We start from the raw sequence: 21,655 nt of genomic DNA, 5'->3' as shown, positions 1-21,655 counted from the left end.
TAGGCAGCACCAGCAGGAGCTGGTGGGTTGTCAGCTGAAGAGAGCGATACCCAACATGCAGGGAACAAGCACGGCACTGGTAGCAGAGCACACAGCCTCTGCACAGCAGCGGCTCAGTGTGAGGAGGAAAGCTCGCCCTCCAAGGTGACATAGCAGCCCACTTTTCACTGCCTTTCTGTGCTCTGCTTGCCAACATGGGTGGGAGCTGTTAGACACTGTAAAGGTCCATTTGGAGACACCTGGAGACCACTAACTCATTACACACAGGCCATGGACAACCATTGGATGGCAACAGTCTTTCATCACTACTGACCTGGCTGCACTTGAAACAGCAGCTCTAGAAGTAAAAGCTTCTGATCCAAATACCAACCCCCCTCAACTGGAACAGCTAATGTTAAGGAACACTTGTACAATTTTTATTTTTTTTAATATTTTTTTAAAGTGCCTTATGCCATAAGATTTTCCTCCCACTCATGGCAAACAGCCTACCTGCTTCTTATAATTTCCTGGATCTGTGCACGACCACAGGAAAACTTCTGCTAATCCTACCAGTCTCATGTTCTTTGGTGACTTTTATTCTGACTGCCAAACTAAGCAGTTTTCTCTTGGCACTCTCCACTGCTCCTTTTCTTCCCCCTCCACCCCATGTTCTTTGGTACTCCTTCCAATTCACAGTAACCAGCTTATCAGCTTCCAGCCTCAGCAGGGACTAGCTGTTTGTCAGATAATGGGTGGCTGGTGCCAGTGGGTCACCCTGAAGCTGAAGGTATTTTTCAGAGTTGTTTCATGTCATATTGAGTAGTAGGAAAGGGTAGAGCAGAAACCTCTTGGCAGCTGAAAAAATACAGCCAGTGAGCAAATGATCACCAGGCTGAGGTGATCACGTAGCATATATTTGTGCACTCCAAATCTATGGGAAGTGCACAGGATTAGCAACAAGTCATTAAAATGCAGAGTTCCCATATAATGTCCCAGAAAGCTGACCACAACAGCACTTTTAAGGTACTCTGCAGTGTCAGCGATGAATAGGTATCTGGTTTAAGAACATGACAGAGAAGGGACCTTAATTTTCTGCAAAGCACCAAGCCTCCATCAGTAGTACTAGGTAGGTAATAACAATGGTGCTGAGATAAAGCACCTTTGCTCGTGAGCAAGATCCAATCTATGTCTTTTCTATAAATACACTGGAATTTCATATACATAATAGAAAATTATTTCAGCTTTAGAAAATAAATGAAATAACCATCATAACTGAAGGCATTAACTAGAAAGGAGCATGCAGTTTGAAATAACTGCCTTTTATTAGCCATTCATAGCTCAGTCTAGCACAATACATGAATTTATTACAGCTAAGAGATGATCAAAGTATGGTAAAAAGTGTCTCACAGGCAAATAGGTTAGCTAAAACTAGTTAAAATGCTTGATCAATTTTTCCTTTGCTGACAATTTCCTAAACAATTCGGGCCCAAGCACCATACCTTGCCACTCCTCCTCTGAGTGGACAACCCAACAGATACTCTTTCAATTACTATTTGTAGAAACAACTCCAGGAACTAAAGCCTTCACTGAATTTTTCCCAAATGGAGAGACAGAGGAGAGGGAATTTTCTGGCAATGCATGAGCGCAGCCCTGCTGCAGGGCACTGTGGAGAAGGCACACTCCACCCCATGCCCTCCCTTGCAGCTGCAGCCCTAGCAAGGTGGAAGCATGGGTACATCAGCAGCACCCATGTGGAAGCCAGTGTGATCTCTTTACTGGGAAGTCTGGGATGTGTACAGCAGGGGAAGCAGGATGGCCAGCACTGGGCATAAGATCAGCACCCTTAAACCACTAGTTCATTCCTTACTATTGGCTCCCTGTTTGCTTATCAGTTCTTAATAAAGTCAAAAATGACAACACAGCTCTGCATGGTGGAACTCAGTTAACCACAGCTCTGCTCCCACTTGACCACAGATTCCGTGGATGCTGGGGAAGAAGAGATGAAGGACTGTCTGGACATACTAGTAACATCTTGAAAAACATATAATAATATTAAGAACATAATTAATTACTTTTCTGCTTTGCTGAATACAGCATGTCTTACTTGCAGGTTTAGAAATTCTATGTCTTGTAAGTGTGTGGAAAGTGCTACAAGTAGCTCTTTTACAGATCTCAGAATTTTTTTTCAGCAACAACATGTGCTTTGAACTCTGCTGGAGGGCTCTCTAGTATTTATGGGCAAGAAGATGACCTGAATAATTTTGTCCTTTCTGGTACCAGACAAGGCAACATCTTACATCTAGGGATTTGGATACATCTGGTTTGGGAAACATATCAAAAAAAGGGTTTGTTGATTCAGGTCAAGCTCTGTCACTACTTTCAGCAGGACTGTGGATATCATGTTCAGATAAGGCACCAGGAAGGCTTGGATCTTCTCCAGTCTTCTGTTGAGAGAATAATAATCAAGACATCACCCTCGCTTGACAAATGCAACAGGGAACAGATTCCTATCAGCATAAGAGGCAGTTCCTCTGACAGGTACAGGACTAGATTGATCTCACAGAGATGCAAGATTTCTGGTTAGTAGAAAAACTAGTCATACTTTTCAGAACAGTGACATGAGAAATCACATTATCACATAACTAACTAATAGGGGTGATAGGTTCGGTGCCTCCTGAGCTTAAAGACTTCACCTTGAACTCCAAAAGGCAGCTGAAGTAGACTGATAGCTATATCCCACTGGGCTCTAAAAAGCTTGTATTGAGACAAGAAGGAAATCACCTTTTTTTCCACGATCAGTCTGTGTCAGAGGGAGACTTTCCTGCTTCTGGTTCAGATGTCGCAAGCAGGGAGAAAACAGGCTGCTCTGAAAAAACCCCAAATGTTCAAGTGATACGATGGAGGAAACACAGTTCACTTCATAAAGACATGGAGTGGTTAAGGTATGAAAGCTCTCCTGGTCTGCAGGCTTCAGTTGTGAAAATTTCCCAAAAGGTCTGGGGAAAGGAGGTGAAAAAAGTTATGGAAAACAGGAGCAGGGCTCCTGAATGATTCCTTAAAAAGCTTACTTAAACGCCTTGAAGAGCAGAGAGAACTTGGATGTCATCACTGAATACACTAATAGCAGATATCTTTCTGAGTTACCTGCATGTCTCCACGATGGAAGAGTGACTTGCTGTTTGGTGCTACATTCAATTCCTGCCAGCCGTTTTAGCTTCTCCATCGAAATGAAATGAAAAGTATCTCCCAATGTCTGTGCTAGTTTTTGTGAATTTTTCCAGAGCCCCTCCAGTCATTCGGACCTACTATTCTATCTAGGGACAAGGAAGAGCAAACACAAGCAAGTTCTTTTATATTACACGTGAAGAGGGATGAAGCACATGCTTCCTGCGCAGATGCTAGACAAGAAAGTTGAAGCACAAGAAGTTTGTACACAGCCACAGCAGACTGCACAAGTACTCTTAAGTTTGATGAGTGGAAGTCTCTGAAATGCAGTGGGAAAGCACTACTGAACTTGGAATGGAAGTTGCAAATGAATCCACTACAGAACCCACATCCAACATGCCCAATTGTTGAGTTATTACTGAAAGAGGAAGAAGGGAAACAGAGTAATACAAGAAGAGACTGAGGTTTTCATTGGTGTCTCTTATCTAAGGAAATCACGGAACATGTAAAATAATATCCAAAAAATTTCAGTTCAGTGTCTTGTCCCGAAGCAAAATCAAAGGCAGGTGCTGGATATAATAGACAATACTGGTCAAACTGTTTCTTTCTGCACAGCACTCGGTAAACAGAGTCGCCACTATTGAGTTCTAACCTCTTGTCATGCAGCAACACTGAGTCAACAATCCGCTCTCATGGCTTAATGCTTTTGATGTTTACTTTGTTCTTCCCATAGTTCAAAAGAAAGCACTAATGCACCAGTCCTCTTACCAAATACAATCTTAATCCCAGAATCCCAAGCCTTTTGCTGTTGGCCAGTTAAGTCTGTTAAGACGAAAGGATTTGATCAAGCTTTACATAACAACACAGAAGTTAAATCCAGCAAAGAGAGTTCTTTTTATCTGTACTGCTCAGACGGCTAAGAGGGGGAAAAAAGAGAGGGAGGAAAAAAAAAAGGCAATGAACTTGGCTATGTAAAACAAAATAAGGAATTCAATTATTTCTCTTATTGCCACTTTGTCTTTTCAGTGAGAGTCTTCTAAAGAACTCTGATTTATTCTCCAATAAAGTCTCTGAGTGTGAAGGCTGTAACTCTCCCCTAACCCAGAAGAACTGTGGCACCTGCTGTGCTTTTTTGCAAATCTGAGAAATGTTTCTTTTTCTTTTTTTCCCACCCCCACCTGTTTCTTTTTCTTTTTTTCCCACCCCCACCATGCATTTATGAAGACAGAATATAGTTTATTGACTAGACACTTGCCTGGTACTTGGTAGAGTGGGGTTCAAGTCTTTGTTTTGCCATTCCTGTCCTTTGTGAGCTCAGCCCAACCAACCACATTTCAGCGCATTACAGCTCCCTGCCTCTGAAACTAGTTACCAGTAATGTTAACGTTACCACACATGCAGCATATATGTTACACCAGTACATAGGTAAAGATTGTGAAGTAGCCAAATAAAGGCAGAACAACTACTTCAGATGGAAAGAGTAGTATCTTTCCTGAATATTAATTGCATTTTCATACAAAATATTTCTATGCAGAAAAGAGCTATGACAGTGGCCATCTTGTACCACACAGAATTCAAGCTGTGCCCTAACAAAGGTCTCAAATCATGTTTCAGCTTCACTTTATTTGCTATATATTCACAATTTTATGCTAGTACTATCACAAACATGCAAAAATATTATGCCACTAAAACAAAAAGTGTGAAAGCAACCTACTTTAATACAAATGCTTCCAGGATCATCTGTTAATTATAAGACTTTTAATATCCCACTCCAGAATGAAGTGGCTAACGCTGTCCCCAGCATGGAAAACATAGCCTGGAGACCTGAGAGCAGAAGGGATGAGGACCAAGCCTTGGCAATCTGCACGCGTTTGCCTAAGCACTGGGTGGGAACAGTTACCTGCCTCCCAGCTGGAAAGATGCCACAGAACAGCTTTTCCCCAGTGGTAGCACACAGAGAAAGGACCTGCTCCTGGTATCTAAATCTTTTCTCAATACTCAGCTTCTTCATAAGAAAGAGACGCATCAGAAGTAATAATGTAAAATTGCTGAAAGACTGAAATTAAAGTAGCTTAAAAGATTTTATAGTCTAATAAAAACAATCTTGCTTCCGACTAGTTTGGAAATATTATATATTGGATATTATGTTTGCTATGCAAGACAATTCTACACAACAAAGTAAGAAATAATTAGTAGCAAGGAAACGTAGAATGCGACACAGAAAAATGAAATTATTCACCTTGCTGACATCTCATATCCTGTGTTAAGTGGATTCTCCTATACTTCTGAAAATAAAAAACCCACCCTTTATTAGAGTTATGTCCTACTGTGAGCAGAAAGGAAAACTGTGGTGAAGTTAAATGCTGAAACACTTTTAACAAACACTGACAAGTACGAGTATCCTACAAGCACCAGCTGAAATTTAGCTCCTATGTTACAGGCACATATAAGGGAACATCCTTTGTACACTACCGGCATGATAGAAATATGGGATCCAAGAAACACAGTATATTAACACATTTCACACGTAGGGAACTGCAAGACAGACATTCTTAACACAGAGAATCTTTCAAGTTCTGTGTAGACAGAAATTCCTACCACCAAAAACAAATGACTGGATGATAAAAGGACAGAAATTTCCAAGTTAAACTTTACATGATTAATCATTCTAAATAAGTTGGGCACATTGTTTCCACTATCCTATAATATAAACCTAGCACACAGCACATGCAACCACTTTTTTTTTATATGCATATACATATATAAATATAAATATCCCAGACAGTTTCTATGTCTTATTTCCTTGTTTTTTTAAAAGAATGAGCAACAATGTCCTCAGATTAATCTCTTTCATTCATCAACCCCCACTTGCCCAACTGAAATTCAAGGTACCTCAGATGTATTCTCTGGCACGTAGGATACAGTGTCCATACTTAAGACCCGCAAAGGCCCTTCCCACTACAGTGATTCCATCTCCACTGCAAGGAGAAGCCTGATCATAGAGGAAGAGATGAGCCTTGGAAATATACTGTCTGAGGCAATAATTATTCCATTTGTATTCAGGAGAAATGTATTGAGTAAGAGTCTCTGGTCTTTATCAGAAATCAATGCAGGAGTTTCTGTGTCTGGTTTGTGTAACAGAAAGGTGTGCAGCATACCATAAACCCCAACGCTAACATCTTCAGTGAATGCATTTACCACCTCTGCTGGGGCCAGTGATACTCACTACCACTACCAATGCCAAAATAGGTACCTAGGAAAAAACTGTGAGACCCTGAATTAAAACACTTGGTGCCTATGATACAACTGGGTGACTTCTTTTGATACAAGAACAGTGGTGGGAGATACAGAAATAATACCCTATTCCCGTCTTAACAGTTTTGCCAGGCAAACTGTACATGAGTGTATCAAGAACTGCACTCTCATATATGCATTCTCACACTGAGCTGTTCACTGACATACTCCAATATCCCTTAATATTAACCAAGAAATTTTGTTCTTTAAATACCTTCTAGATGAAAGTGTTCATCACCAATAGTGTCTCTGTAGCCTTCCCCAGATAAATCCTGTTTAAAAAAAAAATTAGAAATTAATGACAAATATACTATATACAAAGTGTTGAGGTGTTAAGAATATGTATTTATTATCACCAGGATTAATTTAAAATACTAACAAGAGCACAGAAGTTGTTTTCCAGGAAAGAAGTCATTAACTTTATTAGTGGTAGTCACTGCATTTGGTGCTATTTTACAATGTTCTAGACATACTTTCAGACAAAAATTTAATGGAGATGAATAGATTGTACAGGGGGAAGAAAAAAAGAAGTTCATATTCAAATCCTTTGACAAAGTAGATTAATATTCAGCATTTCAACATTCTGTCAATCAAGCAAGATAAAAATACTCCAAATGGAAACGATAAAGCAGAAATAAGCCCTTCAGTACCTACAGAGGAATGTTAACACTTGGTTCCACCAACAAACAGAAAACTTTCATATGCCAGAGGTCACCCAAGAAAAGCAGATACGACAATCTGAAGAGCTGCCTGATCCTTCAGTCCCAAAATTAATGAAATTTTGCCAGTCCCACTATGTCTAGAGCAACACAGAAGCAGATGCTATAGATATGCAGATGATCTTATCTCAGACCCAAAAAAACATTTCTTTAATGGTGCTGAAGTAGTAATAAAGGGCATCAGTGTGGGATTTGAAGCTAATCCCACTTACAAAGACCCTGAAGAGCATTCTTACTCTCTTATTAGCAGACTCTTCCAGCTCCGGCCCCCCACCCCAGCTAAACCATAAGCAATGACAGCTATCCTCACGTTTTGCCATCTCCCATTTATTCTGAAGGCTCTAGCATCACCATAATGTCACTGACTTTACATTATATTCTCTGGCTCCCCAGCTTCTCCACAAACACTCTCTGCAACTGAAAAATAATTACAATAATAAGGAAGGATACGGTCCTAAAAAGGTGGCATGCTGCACTCATGGCCACTTCAACTTCACCTGCAAAAACATAGCAGGAACACAGAGCCTGCACTCTCAGCTTCAGTCTGGGAACTGGAAATGGTCAGCACAGAGCTTTTTGTACAAGGTAAGAATAAGGGAATAACCTGTGAAAATTAATGTCTGGTTGTATTCATTAGCTTTATTGTTAAGCAATTTTATCATGATAAAAGCGGTTCACCTCTTCTTGAAAAAGCTGACAGAGGTTCTTTCTGCCTTCCACATGCCCAGATGTTATTCTTTGAGATTAGTTATCAAAAAGTAACTAAGCCACAAAAGCATACCTTAGGAACTCTTCAGTATCAATTTCTGCAACAGCATTTTAAAAATCAGATTTTACAAACACTACTGGATAGCTACCCCAGAGACCCCGAAAATATTGTTCTGTCCATGAACATATACCCTGAAATAAAGTCAGAATTCATGGGCCAAATGGCTCTGAGAAATGCTGGCAACCTGGCCGGAATGCTAGGATTCTGCACAGCACAATGTTGCTATAAAAGCTGTCATTCCAGATTTAGCTTTCCAAGAAGCAAATCACAGAACCTGCATTGTTTCCTTGAGGTTTTGTTCCAGTAAAAAAAAGTTCTCTTTTTTTGAGTATGTGCTGATTAATATCAATCATTACCTTAAAAATTATGGAAGAAATGGACAGTGAAGGAAAAGAAGCCATTAAATATTGGCATAACTTATCATATTTCTGCAAGAAAATGGTCTTTCCAGGGCCTTGTAAAAATTAGTATACTTTTGTTTGATCAAATTCCTCCATATCATCATTTTCCATGAAGCTCTGTGGGTACACCTCTGACTGCTCTTGTAGATAAAGAGATACATAGAAGTGACTGTGCTCTCTCCCACAATGTTAAATATTTAATAACTGGTTTGGGGGGTGTGCGTGTGTTTGTTTTTAAACTAATCTCAGAATTCCCGTTTCCTACTGCTTTCTTGGAAAAAAAGTATATTTTCTGTTAACCTGACCAGCAAATATGCAATGAGTAGGTACGATCTTACTTGTGATGTAACTCTGAGGAGAGTACTATCTAGCTGGTAGCCTTCATCTCTTAAAATTTTAGCAAAGCAAGCAGTGCATCTGGGTATCAAATGTTGCCTGTTAAAATGATGTCATTAATCTCATCCTCTACAAAACCCACAAGTCATTAATTTTTATGATTTTTCAAAAGACGTCACTTAAAAATGAACATAACATTTCTTGATGTAAAATGCACTATCAAGTAACTCAACAGAAAAGTGGAAGACAAGTGTAAAACAGCAGAGTGAAGCATTAATATTCATTAAGTTAGCGTCCTTATTTTCTCACTTTTAATCATTACATGGGTCTTAAGTAAATATGTTTTGTATTCTAGTCTAGTTTCACTCCTTCTCTAGCTCCTAGTTATTTAAGTTAAAGTAGTAACTTAATGCAAGCAAATTTCCAGTAAGTGTTTCTGCCTTAAACCAAATTATTATAAATTACCAAATTCTTCAAAAGTGTTTTTATGATGTTCAACCCTAATGTAACTGTTGAATAGCACAGAAACTGACAATCCATCCTGGAACTGATGAGAGTATCATTTGAACATTTTAGTGACACATATAAGTGGAATTCCACAGCTCTCATTCCAATGTGTTCCTCTGTGTGTCTAAGATTATGACATGTATTATCTTTGATAGACAGATATGTATCTGTGAACAGCATGGGCAACTCTAAGATTTTTTTTTTTTTTTTTTTTGGGGGGGGGGGGGCGGGGAAGGAAAAAACGAACTTCATCATTCATCTTATTATCATTAACTCTGACAAAAATCCTGCAGAGAGTTACCTGAATATTTTTAGTACCACTGAGACAGACATCACAACCTGGCTAAATACCAAAATGCACCTGTTTGAGAAAAGGGTTCTGGACAGTGTATGCAAACTCACACTCAAAGAAAAGTACAAGAGCGGAGCAAGCATCAGAGAAAACAATTCTTACTGCAGCTCATACCGTATAATGGAGTATTCTCACAGTAACCTGTACAAATTGCCTTAACGTGAATAAAATAGTGCATCTACCCCCAGTGACCCAAGTTCAGCCAATGGATGAGAGCACAAGAAAAGGGCCAATGTGTAAGACACAGCTTACAGCTCAAGAAATTCTAGTGAGAAGCAAACACCATAGAGCCAGGTAGGAATATCTGACACTGGGGAGAAGCGTGTTCGAGCACAAAGGAAGTGCAGGCCCCAGGGGATGAAATAACCAGCAGCGGCAATGCCGTTCAGCCGGGCTCTGCGGCGTGGGCCTCCCCGCGCAGCTGCGGGAGCCCGGCCTGTGGCAGGAGCCGTGTCCGAGAGCAAAAGCAACAACATTTAGGTCATAGGTAGTTGTATATCACTGTCCTGACACGATGTTTTAAATCACAACACTGCAGTTTCAGACTGGAACACTGAGTCACGAAACAACCAAAACCAGATGTACCCTGTGAAATACTATATAAACGAGGTCAGCGAGTACTTGAAAGAATAAAGCAAAGAAACATTTACAGAGAAGGATTATTCCAGCATACTATTTCTATAGGTGGCTAAACAGGAACCCATCTACTGTAAGCGTCTCTACCTCACTGGGAGTCTCCCAGAGAAATAAATTGGCCTCCATTAGTTACCAACAGAAATCACACAAATGACTAAGATTCAGGCTCAAACATCTACTTCAAAACTCTGAACAGCTGGCGGCCTGGCCTGGGTAGAAAGGACCCTGTGTCCCATATATCCCGTTCTGATAGGTGCTGCCGTACCCAGCTCAGATTTAAGAGGATGGGGGTGGAGAGAAGAGTTAATTACTGCAACTCCCTCAGCAATGCTGCTGAGTATATACATACACAAGGAAGAAAAACAATCTCTAAAATCTCCCACACCCCAGGGCTTCTATTCAGCTGGTTACAAGTCAGGCAATCGTCACTCGCTTCCCACCTTTGCTGTGCAATCAGACTCCAATGAATTCCAACTCACTGGGAATTTTATTTTTTTAACCCTGTCAGCCCTAACCACCCTGTGCAGTTTTCTTACTAATACAAGTCTCTAGAGACTAAAGGCCAGGCACTCACTCTGGGGCTTCCAGCTACTGACTTAGTTTTCACCAGCTATCTGAAAACACTGACATCCAAATCCTCACCCATCGTTCTGCCTACGTTGCTTTATTCCTCTCATGTCTCTGCTGGCTTCCTTTCTGTTCCTACATTGAGGTTAAGCTCCTTGTCTTCACCTTCCAGGATCTACACAGTTGTTTTTGCATTCACGCTCCTGAGCCCTACCTCCTAGCCCCTATGCCCACCGAATCCTTTAATCTTGGTCATCAGTATAACTCTCCCTGACCTGGTTCTGCCTTTCTGCGCCACTTCCATGACATCCAGCATGTAAGAGCCAAAGCTACCGAATGCAAACAGAGTATGTATTCTGGCAACTCACATTTGGACTAGCATGGTGTTAAAGAGTTCTGCTTTTGGTGTAAGTAGAGATGGCTACATCCATAAATGTATTAGTTCTGTAAAAGGAGAAGGTTTGATTTAGGTAGCTTATCATGATAACAAGTACATTTTTAAAGTTTGGACCCTCCTACTCGCTGTATTACACCACAGTCAATGCTGTGTTAATTAACATTTTTCTAAAAGGTGTTCTCCACAAGTAGAAACAAGTTGCTTTACCCCTCCTTCAAGCACCTCATTAAAATCCTTTGATTTAGCCTTAAGATACCCAATTTTCCACGTTTTTTGGCAGAAAATATGCACACATTTCCTGTTTTAGTGAAGTTCTTATCAAGGTATCATATCCACCACTTTCTCCAAGTATGACAAATGCAAAATGACAAATTCAACCAAGAACACTTTCCTCCCTATTTTTAACCATCGGACTGAGACTTGCATTTTTTTCTCTCTTTGTTCTCAGATTGATGCAATAAAGTTCCAGTATTTTTGGAAAGAGCAAAGTTGAAGAAACGCATTTCACAACAGGACTGCAAGGGGCAAGATATGTGGTAACTCTAACGTCTTGTAGAGTAGATTTTATAATGGTTTTAAAGTAGCTGCCAACAAGAACGCTGTGTCACCTATGCACAAGCTTCCATTCTTGACATAGACAAAAAACAATCCCAAGAAACAGAGGTTCAAGAGGATGAGGATGCCCTTTGACCTTTCACCCAAACAACTGAGGGCTCTGTCGACTGCTAAGTGGCTATTCTGAATGCTTCAGTCTCACTTGCAGGAAACAAGTTGCCAAAATGAGTCTGATTTTCATATAGCAAGCACTTGGCAGATTTTGAAAACTAGTCTCTAGAAGATGCTTCAGGAAACCCATCCAAACCCCAAAGCAGTCATTATTATTGTTTTACTTTATTTTTAAATCTTGTCCAGACCTGAAGATAAAGAGGTAAAAGACTTTTTCGAAAAACAATTGATGGGAGGAACCTAGTACCCCTTGGGGTACCTGAAATTTCCCATGGACTACAAACATAGCCTTGTGTAACTATGATCAACTCAAGCCTAGCCTTCACTGCTAGGAAACCTATTCACACCTCAAAAACCAGTATCGTTCATTTTAGGATAACGCAGGTGAAAGCAGATATTCAGTCATCTAAGGTGATCATCATTCTTTACAAATACAGCTTTACAGCCAGGCTTAAAACTCCAATTAAATAAATAAATAAATAAATTTAAAAAAGAAAATTGAACTGCTTGTAGTCAGACACACCTGGGAGATGAAATTTTGCTAGGTAAGCAGCTTCCATGCATACAAATCCACACAGTCAAATATCACAGGAATGGACATTTGTGCACACAATTTTGTGTGATCATGACTAACAGGCAAAAGATAGGAATGCGTTTTGGGCGTGCATTTGGCTCTCTCCGCATTTGGAAGTGAAGCCTTCATATTAATATTCTCATTCAAAAATGCTTGAAGATCCCACTCGTAAAGCCTTTTCAAATAAAATATATGCTTCTGTATTACAGTGTCCTATTTAGGATGAGAGCTTCCTTTCCTTCCCTGTTCATAAGTAATCTATATACCTACAGCCTTACACAGATAAAACATATATTCCAAGCCTCACTATAACAAAAATTGAAAACAGGCAAATACAATTAAGAATTAAAGCATATATCATATAGAGCAATACACACCTATGCCTTGGTTTAAGCCTAATATTATTTCTCCTGCAGCATATTTTACCTTTCCTTTGGCAACCATAAGGTTTTACTTTTTTCATTCTTTTTGTGTTTGCCATTCCAGATAATTTAATAATAAACATAACTCACCACAATTCAACTTTCTGTAAAGGAAGTGTAAAGCAGCTCATACTGGGAGAAGAAGTCAAGGTGACTTTAACTTTTATACTAACATTAAAATATACATTGCAACTGCAATAATGCAGTTTGTTAAGCAGAAGCAGCAAGCTCAACTTCTATAATGTTTTCTTTCTCTGAAACAAGAACCTGGTGCCCTATGATCCATTACAGATGGGTTTTTCTTCCTCCACCATGCACAGAAGCTTCTCTCAGATAAAATTTCTTCATAATATAATCACAGCAGGTAGAGTTGTTAAGGAAACATATTTCTCCTCTAAGATGTCTGACAGATGATCTTGGATAGGTTTAGCTGCTGTGGTTTAGGATATTAGTGCTTTTATCTGCCATGATGGCTTCTATGTCCAAAGTTACAGCACTCCTAACAGAGATAGCAGAACACAGTGCGTGTAGCACAACAGATACTGAAATTCATCCTTTGGTACCTTAACACAAAGTTCGCACAAATATACCAGCTCAAAAACTATGATGGTGAAGCTCACAAATGCATTCGGCTTGGCTGTCTCTGCTCTAGGATCAGTAATTCCCAGCCATAATAACACGGTAATGGTGTTTGAGATCACCGCATCTCTTTCCACCAGTCTGACAGAATTGGAGCCCCTGCGGTCTCATCTTACAGGAGACTGTAGAGCAATTCCAGCTGCTGGTAAAATACTGTGAAGATAAAGACAGGATAACCCCCCTCAAAAAAAAACCCACCTCTTAATCTCCAGTCACAGAAGACTGTGGACTATTAGAGGCTTATGAGGCAACAAATATCCCCAGTATCTTTACATCCCTCTCACAGACCCTCAGATGGGTACAAGGAACAGTTAGTTGCATGATATGGTTGTAAGGATATCCCATCCACAGGGACACGAACATGAGGCTGTTGAGGAAGTGAAGCGCAAAGCAGATGAACATTTACACAAAAGCCTTCATGATGGACGTCTGAGTAAGTGTGAAAGGAAATGTACTTTTTGCTCCAGGTTGCTTGCAACATGCAGGTGAATTTGTTTTGTCCCAATCCAACACATGGATCTGGCTTTCCAGCAGGATAAAACACAAATCCTTTCTTTATTCTTCTGATATATTTCTTTTCCCCAGCCCATGAAAATCAGGTAGTGGCAACACTGAAACATGCTCTTTGCAGGTAGCTTTTTCATCGCTACTGCAGTGGGTAAACAAGCATCCTCTTTCAGTGGTCAATCACTGCAATAAGCATATTGATAGCTTTTGTGGAATGCACATTTAACTTGAATCATAAGATGTTGTGTGCTGTGGAAGATAAGCATGCTCATAAATATATATTTATATCCTGCATACAAAAAAAAAAAATCTCTAGAGAGGAAAAAAGAAAACCCCAGCAATAATAGCTTAAAAATACTGCGGACTTGCTTAATATTACTTGTAGCTACCAAAAAAGCATTAACAGATAAAATTATCAAATGACCTGTAGACAGTCAGAAGACCCATTTAGGGGACAGTTTTATTTAGGCCATTTCAGTTTCAAGGCAGAATGTTACTGTTTCTGTGATGTTTTCACCCTGGATTCCATCAATCTGTAGAAACTCTTGCTAGGTGTTGCAAAGTGACATCTTCCATTAACACTATTAATGGAATTTTAGAACATTATGGCTTCTACTTTTTAATGTGATAGGGTGACAGTTTTTCAAGGACTTCTCCCAGATAAGAGATGATATAATTGAAAGCAACTCTATCAATAGACGTATGGATTCAGCAGTTACTTTCCAGCTGAAGGGTCCAACCATTTCCAGCTAAAAAAGATCATCAGTCTTTGAGATTAAATAGGAGTGAAAAAAGAAATGACTGGGTTTTGCTATATTTAAATTTACTTTGAAGCTACTTCAGAAGGATAAATGAACTTACTCTACAGATACAGGTATTTACCTTACTTTGTTCTTCTACCTTTCCTCTAATCTCTTCGCTGATTGGAAAATCAATTGTCCCATGTCCCCCAAGATCTTATCCTCAACATAGCTTATACTGACAAACAAGTCTATGGACACAAATAAAAAAAGGACAAATCTTCGTCTACCTTCCAGCCTGGAGAAGCTCAATAACTCCTCCAAACTCTTTATTTTGGGCTTCTTCATCACAGCAGATAGACGGGTGTAGCTATATAGTAAATCTGATTTTCTGTTCAACTTCTTTTCACGATAGACTGGGTTACCAAGAAACTCTTTAACAAACAGACTTAAGAGCACTGAGGTGATTTTACCCAGGCGTGCGCTGGGGAACGAGTGTCTAGAAAACGGCTACAGAGTTTGATTACAGAATAACTTGCTCGTTTAAGATGTGATCACTCAAATCACGGGTGCTCTTTCCACTGACTTCAGTGATCAGTAAAGCTTTAACATACTGCATTCTGAACCTTTCTTGTGGTAACAGCCTGTGTCCTCCTACATGGCTTATGTCTTCATAGAGCACAAGGGCTTAAAGCTCCCCTAGAATGATAATCAATGCTCCTCTATTATGTTTATAGCTCTAAGTCTTTTCCTGCTAATGGATGACGTATATTTATGCAGCTGGAGGAAACCTGGATTCAATAACTGCTCCACCACAGACTCACTGTGTGGTGTAGGGTAAGTCACTTAAATCTCTCTGTGCCTTCATTTTTCAACTGTAAAACGGAATGCTTGATGCCCACCTTTGCAAAGAACTCTGAATCCTCAGGACGAAAACATACCCTGCTAAATAATATTACCTTGTTAGGAAGCACAGGTGTGTGACCCTGGACACATATGCTAATGTTGATCCATAAATCTGTCAACAGGAGGTGCTGGCAAAACAGATGGTTCACATTCCTTTTTAAACCACCTCTTTGTCCCCAAAGCCCAGGTATGTCAACTAATCATTTTATAACTGGTCAGGGTTTTAATGGGCCAGGAAGTCACACCGAAGCACAATGCCACCAGCATTATGACTAAAAATGGAGCCCATAAGAGGAAAAGACAGACATAGAGGTTTCTTTTCCTCTTCCCCTCTGCTCCCTGGCACGTAGGACAAACACTGAGGCTCTACAGGAAAAGATAAAAGAAAAAGCAGAAACCGACCCCACACAATTCCTGTAAGTAGTACAGCATCAGTGACCATGCCTGAATGCAGATTGATGCTGCGTACATAGAAACAGACACATGTTTTTTAATTACAGGCAATAAAAAACCACAGACACACACCATTTAAAAACCTGATTTAGATGAACAGTTGCATGTTGATCCACAGGGTCAGGAGGATTACAACCAAATAAAAACTTCACTCCTAAACATTTATGTTATTTTATTTTTTACTTAAGAGTTACGTCTGTTACTAGGAATTTCGATTCCCCATCTCAATAGCTGAGAACTGAGCACACCGCATTCTCCTTGAAAATGTTACTGTAGCAACAAGGGCTGTAGCAGGATTTACGCTGCAGGCTGGGCAGGCTGCTGGGAGGGAGTGCTGGGGCAGGCAGGGCAGGCAGGGAGGCAGAGAGGGCAGGGGCAGGGAGGGCAGGTGGGCAGGGCAGGCAGGCTGGGAGGGCAGGGCAGGCGGGCAGGCAGGCAGGGCAGGCAGGCTGGGAGGGCAGGGCAGGCAGGCAGGCAGGGCAGGCAGGCTAGGAGGGCAGGGCAGGCGGGCAGGCAGGGCAGGCAGGCAGGCAGGGCAGGCAGGCTGGGAGGGCAGGGCAGGCAGGCAGGCAGGGCAGGCAGGCAGGCAGGGCAGGCAGGCAGGCAGGGCAGGCAGGCTGGGAGGGCAGGGCAGGCAGGCAGGCAGGGCAGGCAGGCAGGCAGGGCAGGGCAGGCAGGCAGGGCAGGCAGGCTAGGAGGGCAGGGCAGGCGGGCAGGCAGGGCAGGCAGGGAGGCAGGGCAGGCAGGCTGGGAGGGCAGGGCAGGCAGGCAGGCAGGGCAGGCAGGCAGGCAGGGCAGGGCAGGCAGGCAGGGAGGGCAGGGCAGGCAGGCAGGGAGGGCAGGCAGGCAGGCAGGGCAGGCAGGCAGGGAGGGCAGGGCAGGCAGGCAGGGAGGGCAGGCAGGGCAGGCAGGGAGGGCAGGCAGGGCAGGCGGGCTAGGAGGGCAGGGCAGGCAGGCAGGGAGGGCAGGCAGGGCAGGCAGGGAGGGCAGGCAGGGCAGGCGGGCTAGGAGGGCAGGGCAGGCAGGCAGGGAGGGCAGGCAGGGCAGGCGGGCTAGGAGGGCAGGCAGGTGGGCAGGGAGGGCAGGCAGGGCAGGCAGGGAGGGCAGGCAGGCTAGGAGGGCAGGGCAGGCGGGTGGGCAGGGTAGGCAGGCAGGGAGGGCAGGCAGGGCAGGCAGGGCGGGCAGGGCGGGCAGGGAGCCGTGCGGGACTGTCTGCCACGCACATTCCCATAAAAGGAATCAGAGGGCCAGAGGACCACATCAAAGCTGCGGAGTTTAGCAGATTTCCCCTTCCCCTCCCCCTGAGTCTTTGAGACGGAGACTTCATACTCCAGAATTTAATATCTTTTTCCTCCTTCCCCCCCTCAGCCCCTTTGTCTGCGTCTCTGTTCTCTAAGAGCTAACAGATGTTGATGCCATATAGTTTCAAAGAAAACTTTTGATGCCCACATAACTCATTACAACTAATATATTCCAAGAATGCTTGTAGCTCAGGAAACACTGGGGTGAAAAAACAGAGGAGAGGGGGCAAATGGCTACACTGAATAAGCCTTGAGAGAAAATAAATAGTTCACTTCAAAGTCATCAGGGAATTCTTTAACAAGCTCTTTCTTCCGCAAAACACAGAACAAATTCAGCTGAGCCTAGAATTCCCAAAGGAAAAAAAGAAAACCAAACCCCATACAAATGGCAAAGCAGAGGGAAGCATCAGAGAGGTCGCCTGGCTCGCCCAGCAACAAAGTGCAGCATTCTCGACGTTCGATATTCCCAAGCAACCTGCACCGTGCCAGGGCACAAAAGCACCGCTGAAAAGCGGAGACTGTCAACAATAACAATACAGGCAGCCCTGAAAAAAAGCGAACCCCGTCCCTCTGCACAGAATGAATGCGGGCAGCGATGACATTGCTCAATTCACAGGGCACTTGAATTCAGCCTTACAACATATGCAGGGGGACATGCGTGAATCTCACAATTCTAGAGAAGGAACATTTGCTCATGTAGCAAAAGCAGGTGACTGCATTTTTCAGGGCAGGCAGGTCCGTGTTCTTAGCTGTTTTCTAGGGTTATATCTAGGATGCAACCCTTCACAGACTTTTCTAGCAGGTCTCCTCACCTCCCCTGCTGCTTCAGCACACAGCTGCATCCTCCTTTCCGTTTGGTGAGAAGCCCCCCAGGAGTCACCAGGGGTTGGTAGGAAGAAGGGTTGAGAAAAGGGGGGAGGGCGAGAATGCGATTACATCAATTTCCACAGCAGGAGGATCAGATTGCATCATTGTACACAACTTGGGGCCTGCTCTTTTATCCCTGATGCAGGCAAATTTCCCATTGAAATCAGTGGGAGACTTGTCTGTGCAAGGACTGCAGAATCGGGTATTCTGTGATCACAGAATTAGAAAGCAGTAGGAAGCCACACCTGGCAGCACCTCTCTCGGTGGTGCTCTGCCCTCCATCAGGATGGATATCAAATCAAAACAAATGAAAATGTAACAATGATGTTAAATTTCTCCCCCCCGCCCCCATACACAAACCCCTTAAAAATCCACTATTGCAGTTATTGTATAAAAGTCTGTATAAAGTTCCTTACCAGTGAACTGCAGATTTCACGCAAAACAAGTAACAATAAGAAATAAAATATCAGGGGACGGGGCAGGGAGAATCTAATCCACTACACAATCACAGGCATCTCTCAAATAACAATTAAAATGTAAAGAGTTTTAAAGGTTTTAGACAAACAGGTGTGTTCTCCTGCTTGTTTTTTTCCAGGGGCTTAGGTGGAAGAGGAGAAACAGTCAGCCCTGCTTCTGCAGCAGCAAAAACACATGGTCTCTTTTTCTGAATGGTTCACATCTAAACAATAGTACCATAACACAATGTGCAGAATTATAAGTTTTTCACTGCCGCTCATTTCAAAGCACCACACTTCTCATCCACTCCGATCTACATAAAATTTTCCCCTCGTAGCAGCTCAATAGTCTCCCCACTTCATGCTACTCCCATGCACACCTTCTTTCCAGAATAATTACCCCCAACCACACAGGTAAACAGATTAGGAAAAACAGAACTAAAATCTTCTATCAGATTTTTTCGGGATAAAATGTGGTTTGTCATAAAATGATTCCTTATTATCTCTCCTGCCTCATTGTTTGGGGATGGATCCTTTCCTCTAGGGAATAACAAGGCAGGCATCCTCAAGCCATGTGGCTTTGTAAGTAAAACACTGAATGTAGTGAGGTTATACACATTTCAAGGTGGCAGGAAACTTCAGCAGGAGAGCAGTCAGCAGTATATATAGTATTAATATAGTATGACTACAGTCTGAGGTTCCTCCTAAAGCTGGTGATGCTTTGCCTGAAAAAAGACTTAAAAATTTGCACCTATAGCAATACTCTTGACTTTATACCATGTTTCTGCTTTCTATACTTGAAACAATAATTACAGAGGAACTGATACGCCCAGCTTTTTAGTAAGCTGGCTAGATTCTCTCAGCTGTTTCTATACATTGAAAATTTGCATTCAATAGGCTAAGTTACTTTTGCTGGAATTTGTCAAAGAAAAAAAACAACTTACAGACAAGCCAAAGCACAAAATCTTTCAAGTGCATCTCCTACAGATGGTCTCAGCAGTAGGGGCCCAGCACTATTGATTGTTCTTGGAATCTCGTAATTCCTTTCCAATCTCAAGCAGACAAATTAAAAGGAATTAAAATTCTTTACATTTTTCCCAAATTCTTTCTTTTTTTTTTGACTGTCAAAGATACCATCAATGTATTTTTAGCCATGTCCTCCTGAACACTAAGGCCTAAACAGAAATCTTTCAGATGTGCGTATCTTCCTCAAACAGGACTTCTGCCGATATACGCGAGAGCTGTGCTACAGACAGGAATTAAAAAAAACTCCAACAAGCTACTCCAGTCTGCCATGATGGAGCAGATCCTCATTTTGATACAACTGACATTCTGGACATGCAAAATTCTGAACATTGGGCCACTGGTATGGTTTTGTCTCCTGAACTGGGTAGAATTATACCCAGAAACATCCAACAACCTTGGAAGGGCTTTTTATGGCTGTTTTTCACCATTTCAGGGAAAAAGTTTGGTTTTCTGATACAGGGTTTGTGTTTTGCAAGGAGAACATAAAGTTTAAGAAAAAAAAAAGATAATTTTGCCAAACATTAAGTTTCCTCTCAAGAAACACTGATAGAAAAACGTAATGCAGTCTTACAGAATATATATGCAGTTCCTTAGCCTGAAACAAAAGAATTCATCTTGCAATGACAAAGCCAAGCCTGGGTTTCTGAAGCACTACAGGAGCTAGTATTTGTAGGACCTCTTTCAATGCCTTGTTTTACCTTGTTCCACTATTTCCATGAACAAGTATGACTGTTATTATTATTCTTCTGCAGTATACTCTAGCAGAGACCACTGCCTGTGCCTCCCAGTGCTATGAAGACCCACAAACCCTCCCCTGGCCCAGGAGGATGCCCTCCACAAAGTATGTGGAGATTTATTTCTTGCCACCTGCAGGTGCTTGCAGTACAGAAGACCCCACCAAGCATCTGGAGCAGCTCTCTTGTTTGCTTCTTATGGTGGCCAAGGCCAGAGGAAGATGAGTGCACAGGTCTCAGGCAACTAAACTGGATCTTTTGGTCCAGGTTCCACAAGTGCACGGGTACTCCAAGATCAACTCCAAATGCCAGGGATCCATCTCCAGGCACGATGTTATATGTAATTTCAGATACAGTGCATGTATCAGGCAAAAGCTGGCCTTGGCGTCAGACACAAAACGGGAGAGGCCAAAATTAGCAGTGGGAGAAGCCAACAAACCAAGGATACTGGATGTTGTCAAAAGCTGTTAAGAGCACCATTTCTGTGTTCTGAGCACATCACCAGGGCCAGCAAGTCCTTGATGTGCTCCCCTTGGAAGGGGGCGGCCCTGAAACAGGTAGCATCAGAAACACAACTCCTTTACTAGCACAAAACGCTCTGACAAGTGGCATTACTTGGGATCAACGGCCACTTCCTCCTTTCAGAGAGGCTGAGAGAAAGCTGGAAGAGAAACTCAGGGTTCTTCGGTTTCATCACAGGTCCACAAAGTCTTCCTCATGTGGTTATGACTAGCAAGTGACACAAATGGGAACATTAAGAGTTTTACCAGGTTACCATCCTGCCTTACTTTCTTTTTAAAGCCAACTTAACTCCATCTTTGTGGCAAGGTTTTCTACTCATTTGCTATGATTTATAACATCTTATTTAAACAGCAAGGCCAGTGGAAATCCTTTACAATGTTTATACAATCTTTAATATTTTCCATGAGGACCAGATGCATTTGGGAGGGGAGGGAGGAGAGATGACAGCCGAATGAAGACTATATGCAGAGCTGCACGCTTGACCAACCCCATGCAGCTATTAAAGGGACAGCAGCATCTTAACATTCACGTTTGCCCAGAAAAATTTTACCTAGTCTTATGCAAACACCTGTAAGGCATTACAGGCAGGAAACCTCAGCATTTCCAGTCAGTTCACTCTGCTCAGTTGACTTTATGAAGATTGTTTCCTTAATTTTTCGAT

General features: G+C 42.0%; 1 protein-coding gene and 1 long non-coding RNA gene across 3 annotated transcripts in view; both read right to left on the bottom strand.

Moving 5' to 3' along the window:
- Positions 1-21,655, bottom strand: part of NKD1 (NKD inhibitor of WNT signaling pathway 1) — a 114,243-nt gene that overhangs the window by 37,443 nt on the left and 55,145 nt on the right. For both annotated transcript variants that reach the window (XM_080411230.1, XM_080411229.1), the window contains exon 4: positions 6,653-6,710. In XM_080411230.1, the coding sequence (XP_080267356.1) occupies positions 6,653-6,710 (58 nt within the window). The remainder of the gene's footprint in view (positions 1-6,652; positions 6,711-21,655) is intronic.
- Positions 2,169-6,640, bottom strand: LOC308073254. The gene is made up of 2 exons (XR_013931962.1): positions 4,354-6,640; positions 2,169-4,322 (listed from the first exon to the last, which is right to left on the bottom strand). It is a non-coding gene; the product is annotated as an uncharacterized lncRNA (long non-coding RNA).

The sequence above is a fragment of the Falco punctatus genome (genome assembly GCF_963210335.1).
Source record: "Falco punctatus genome assembly, chromosome: 14".
Lineage (NCBI taxonomy): Eukaryota > Metazoa > Chordata > Aves > Falconiformes > Falconidae > Falco > Falco punctatus.
Note: the sequence above shows the minus strand (reverse complement) of the source record. Positions and strands in the feature narration are given on the sequence as shown.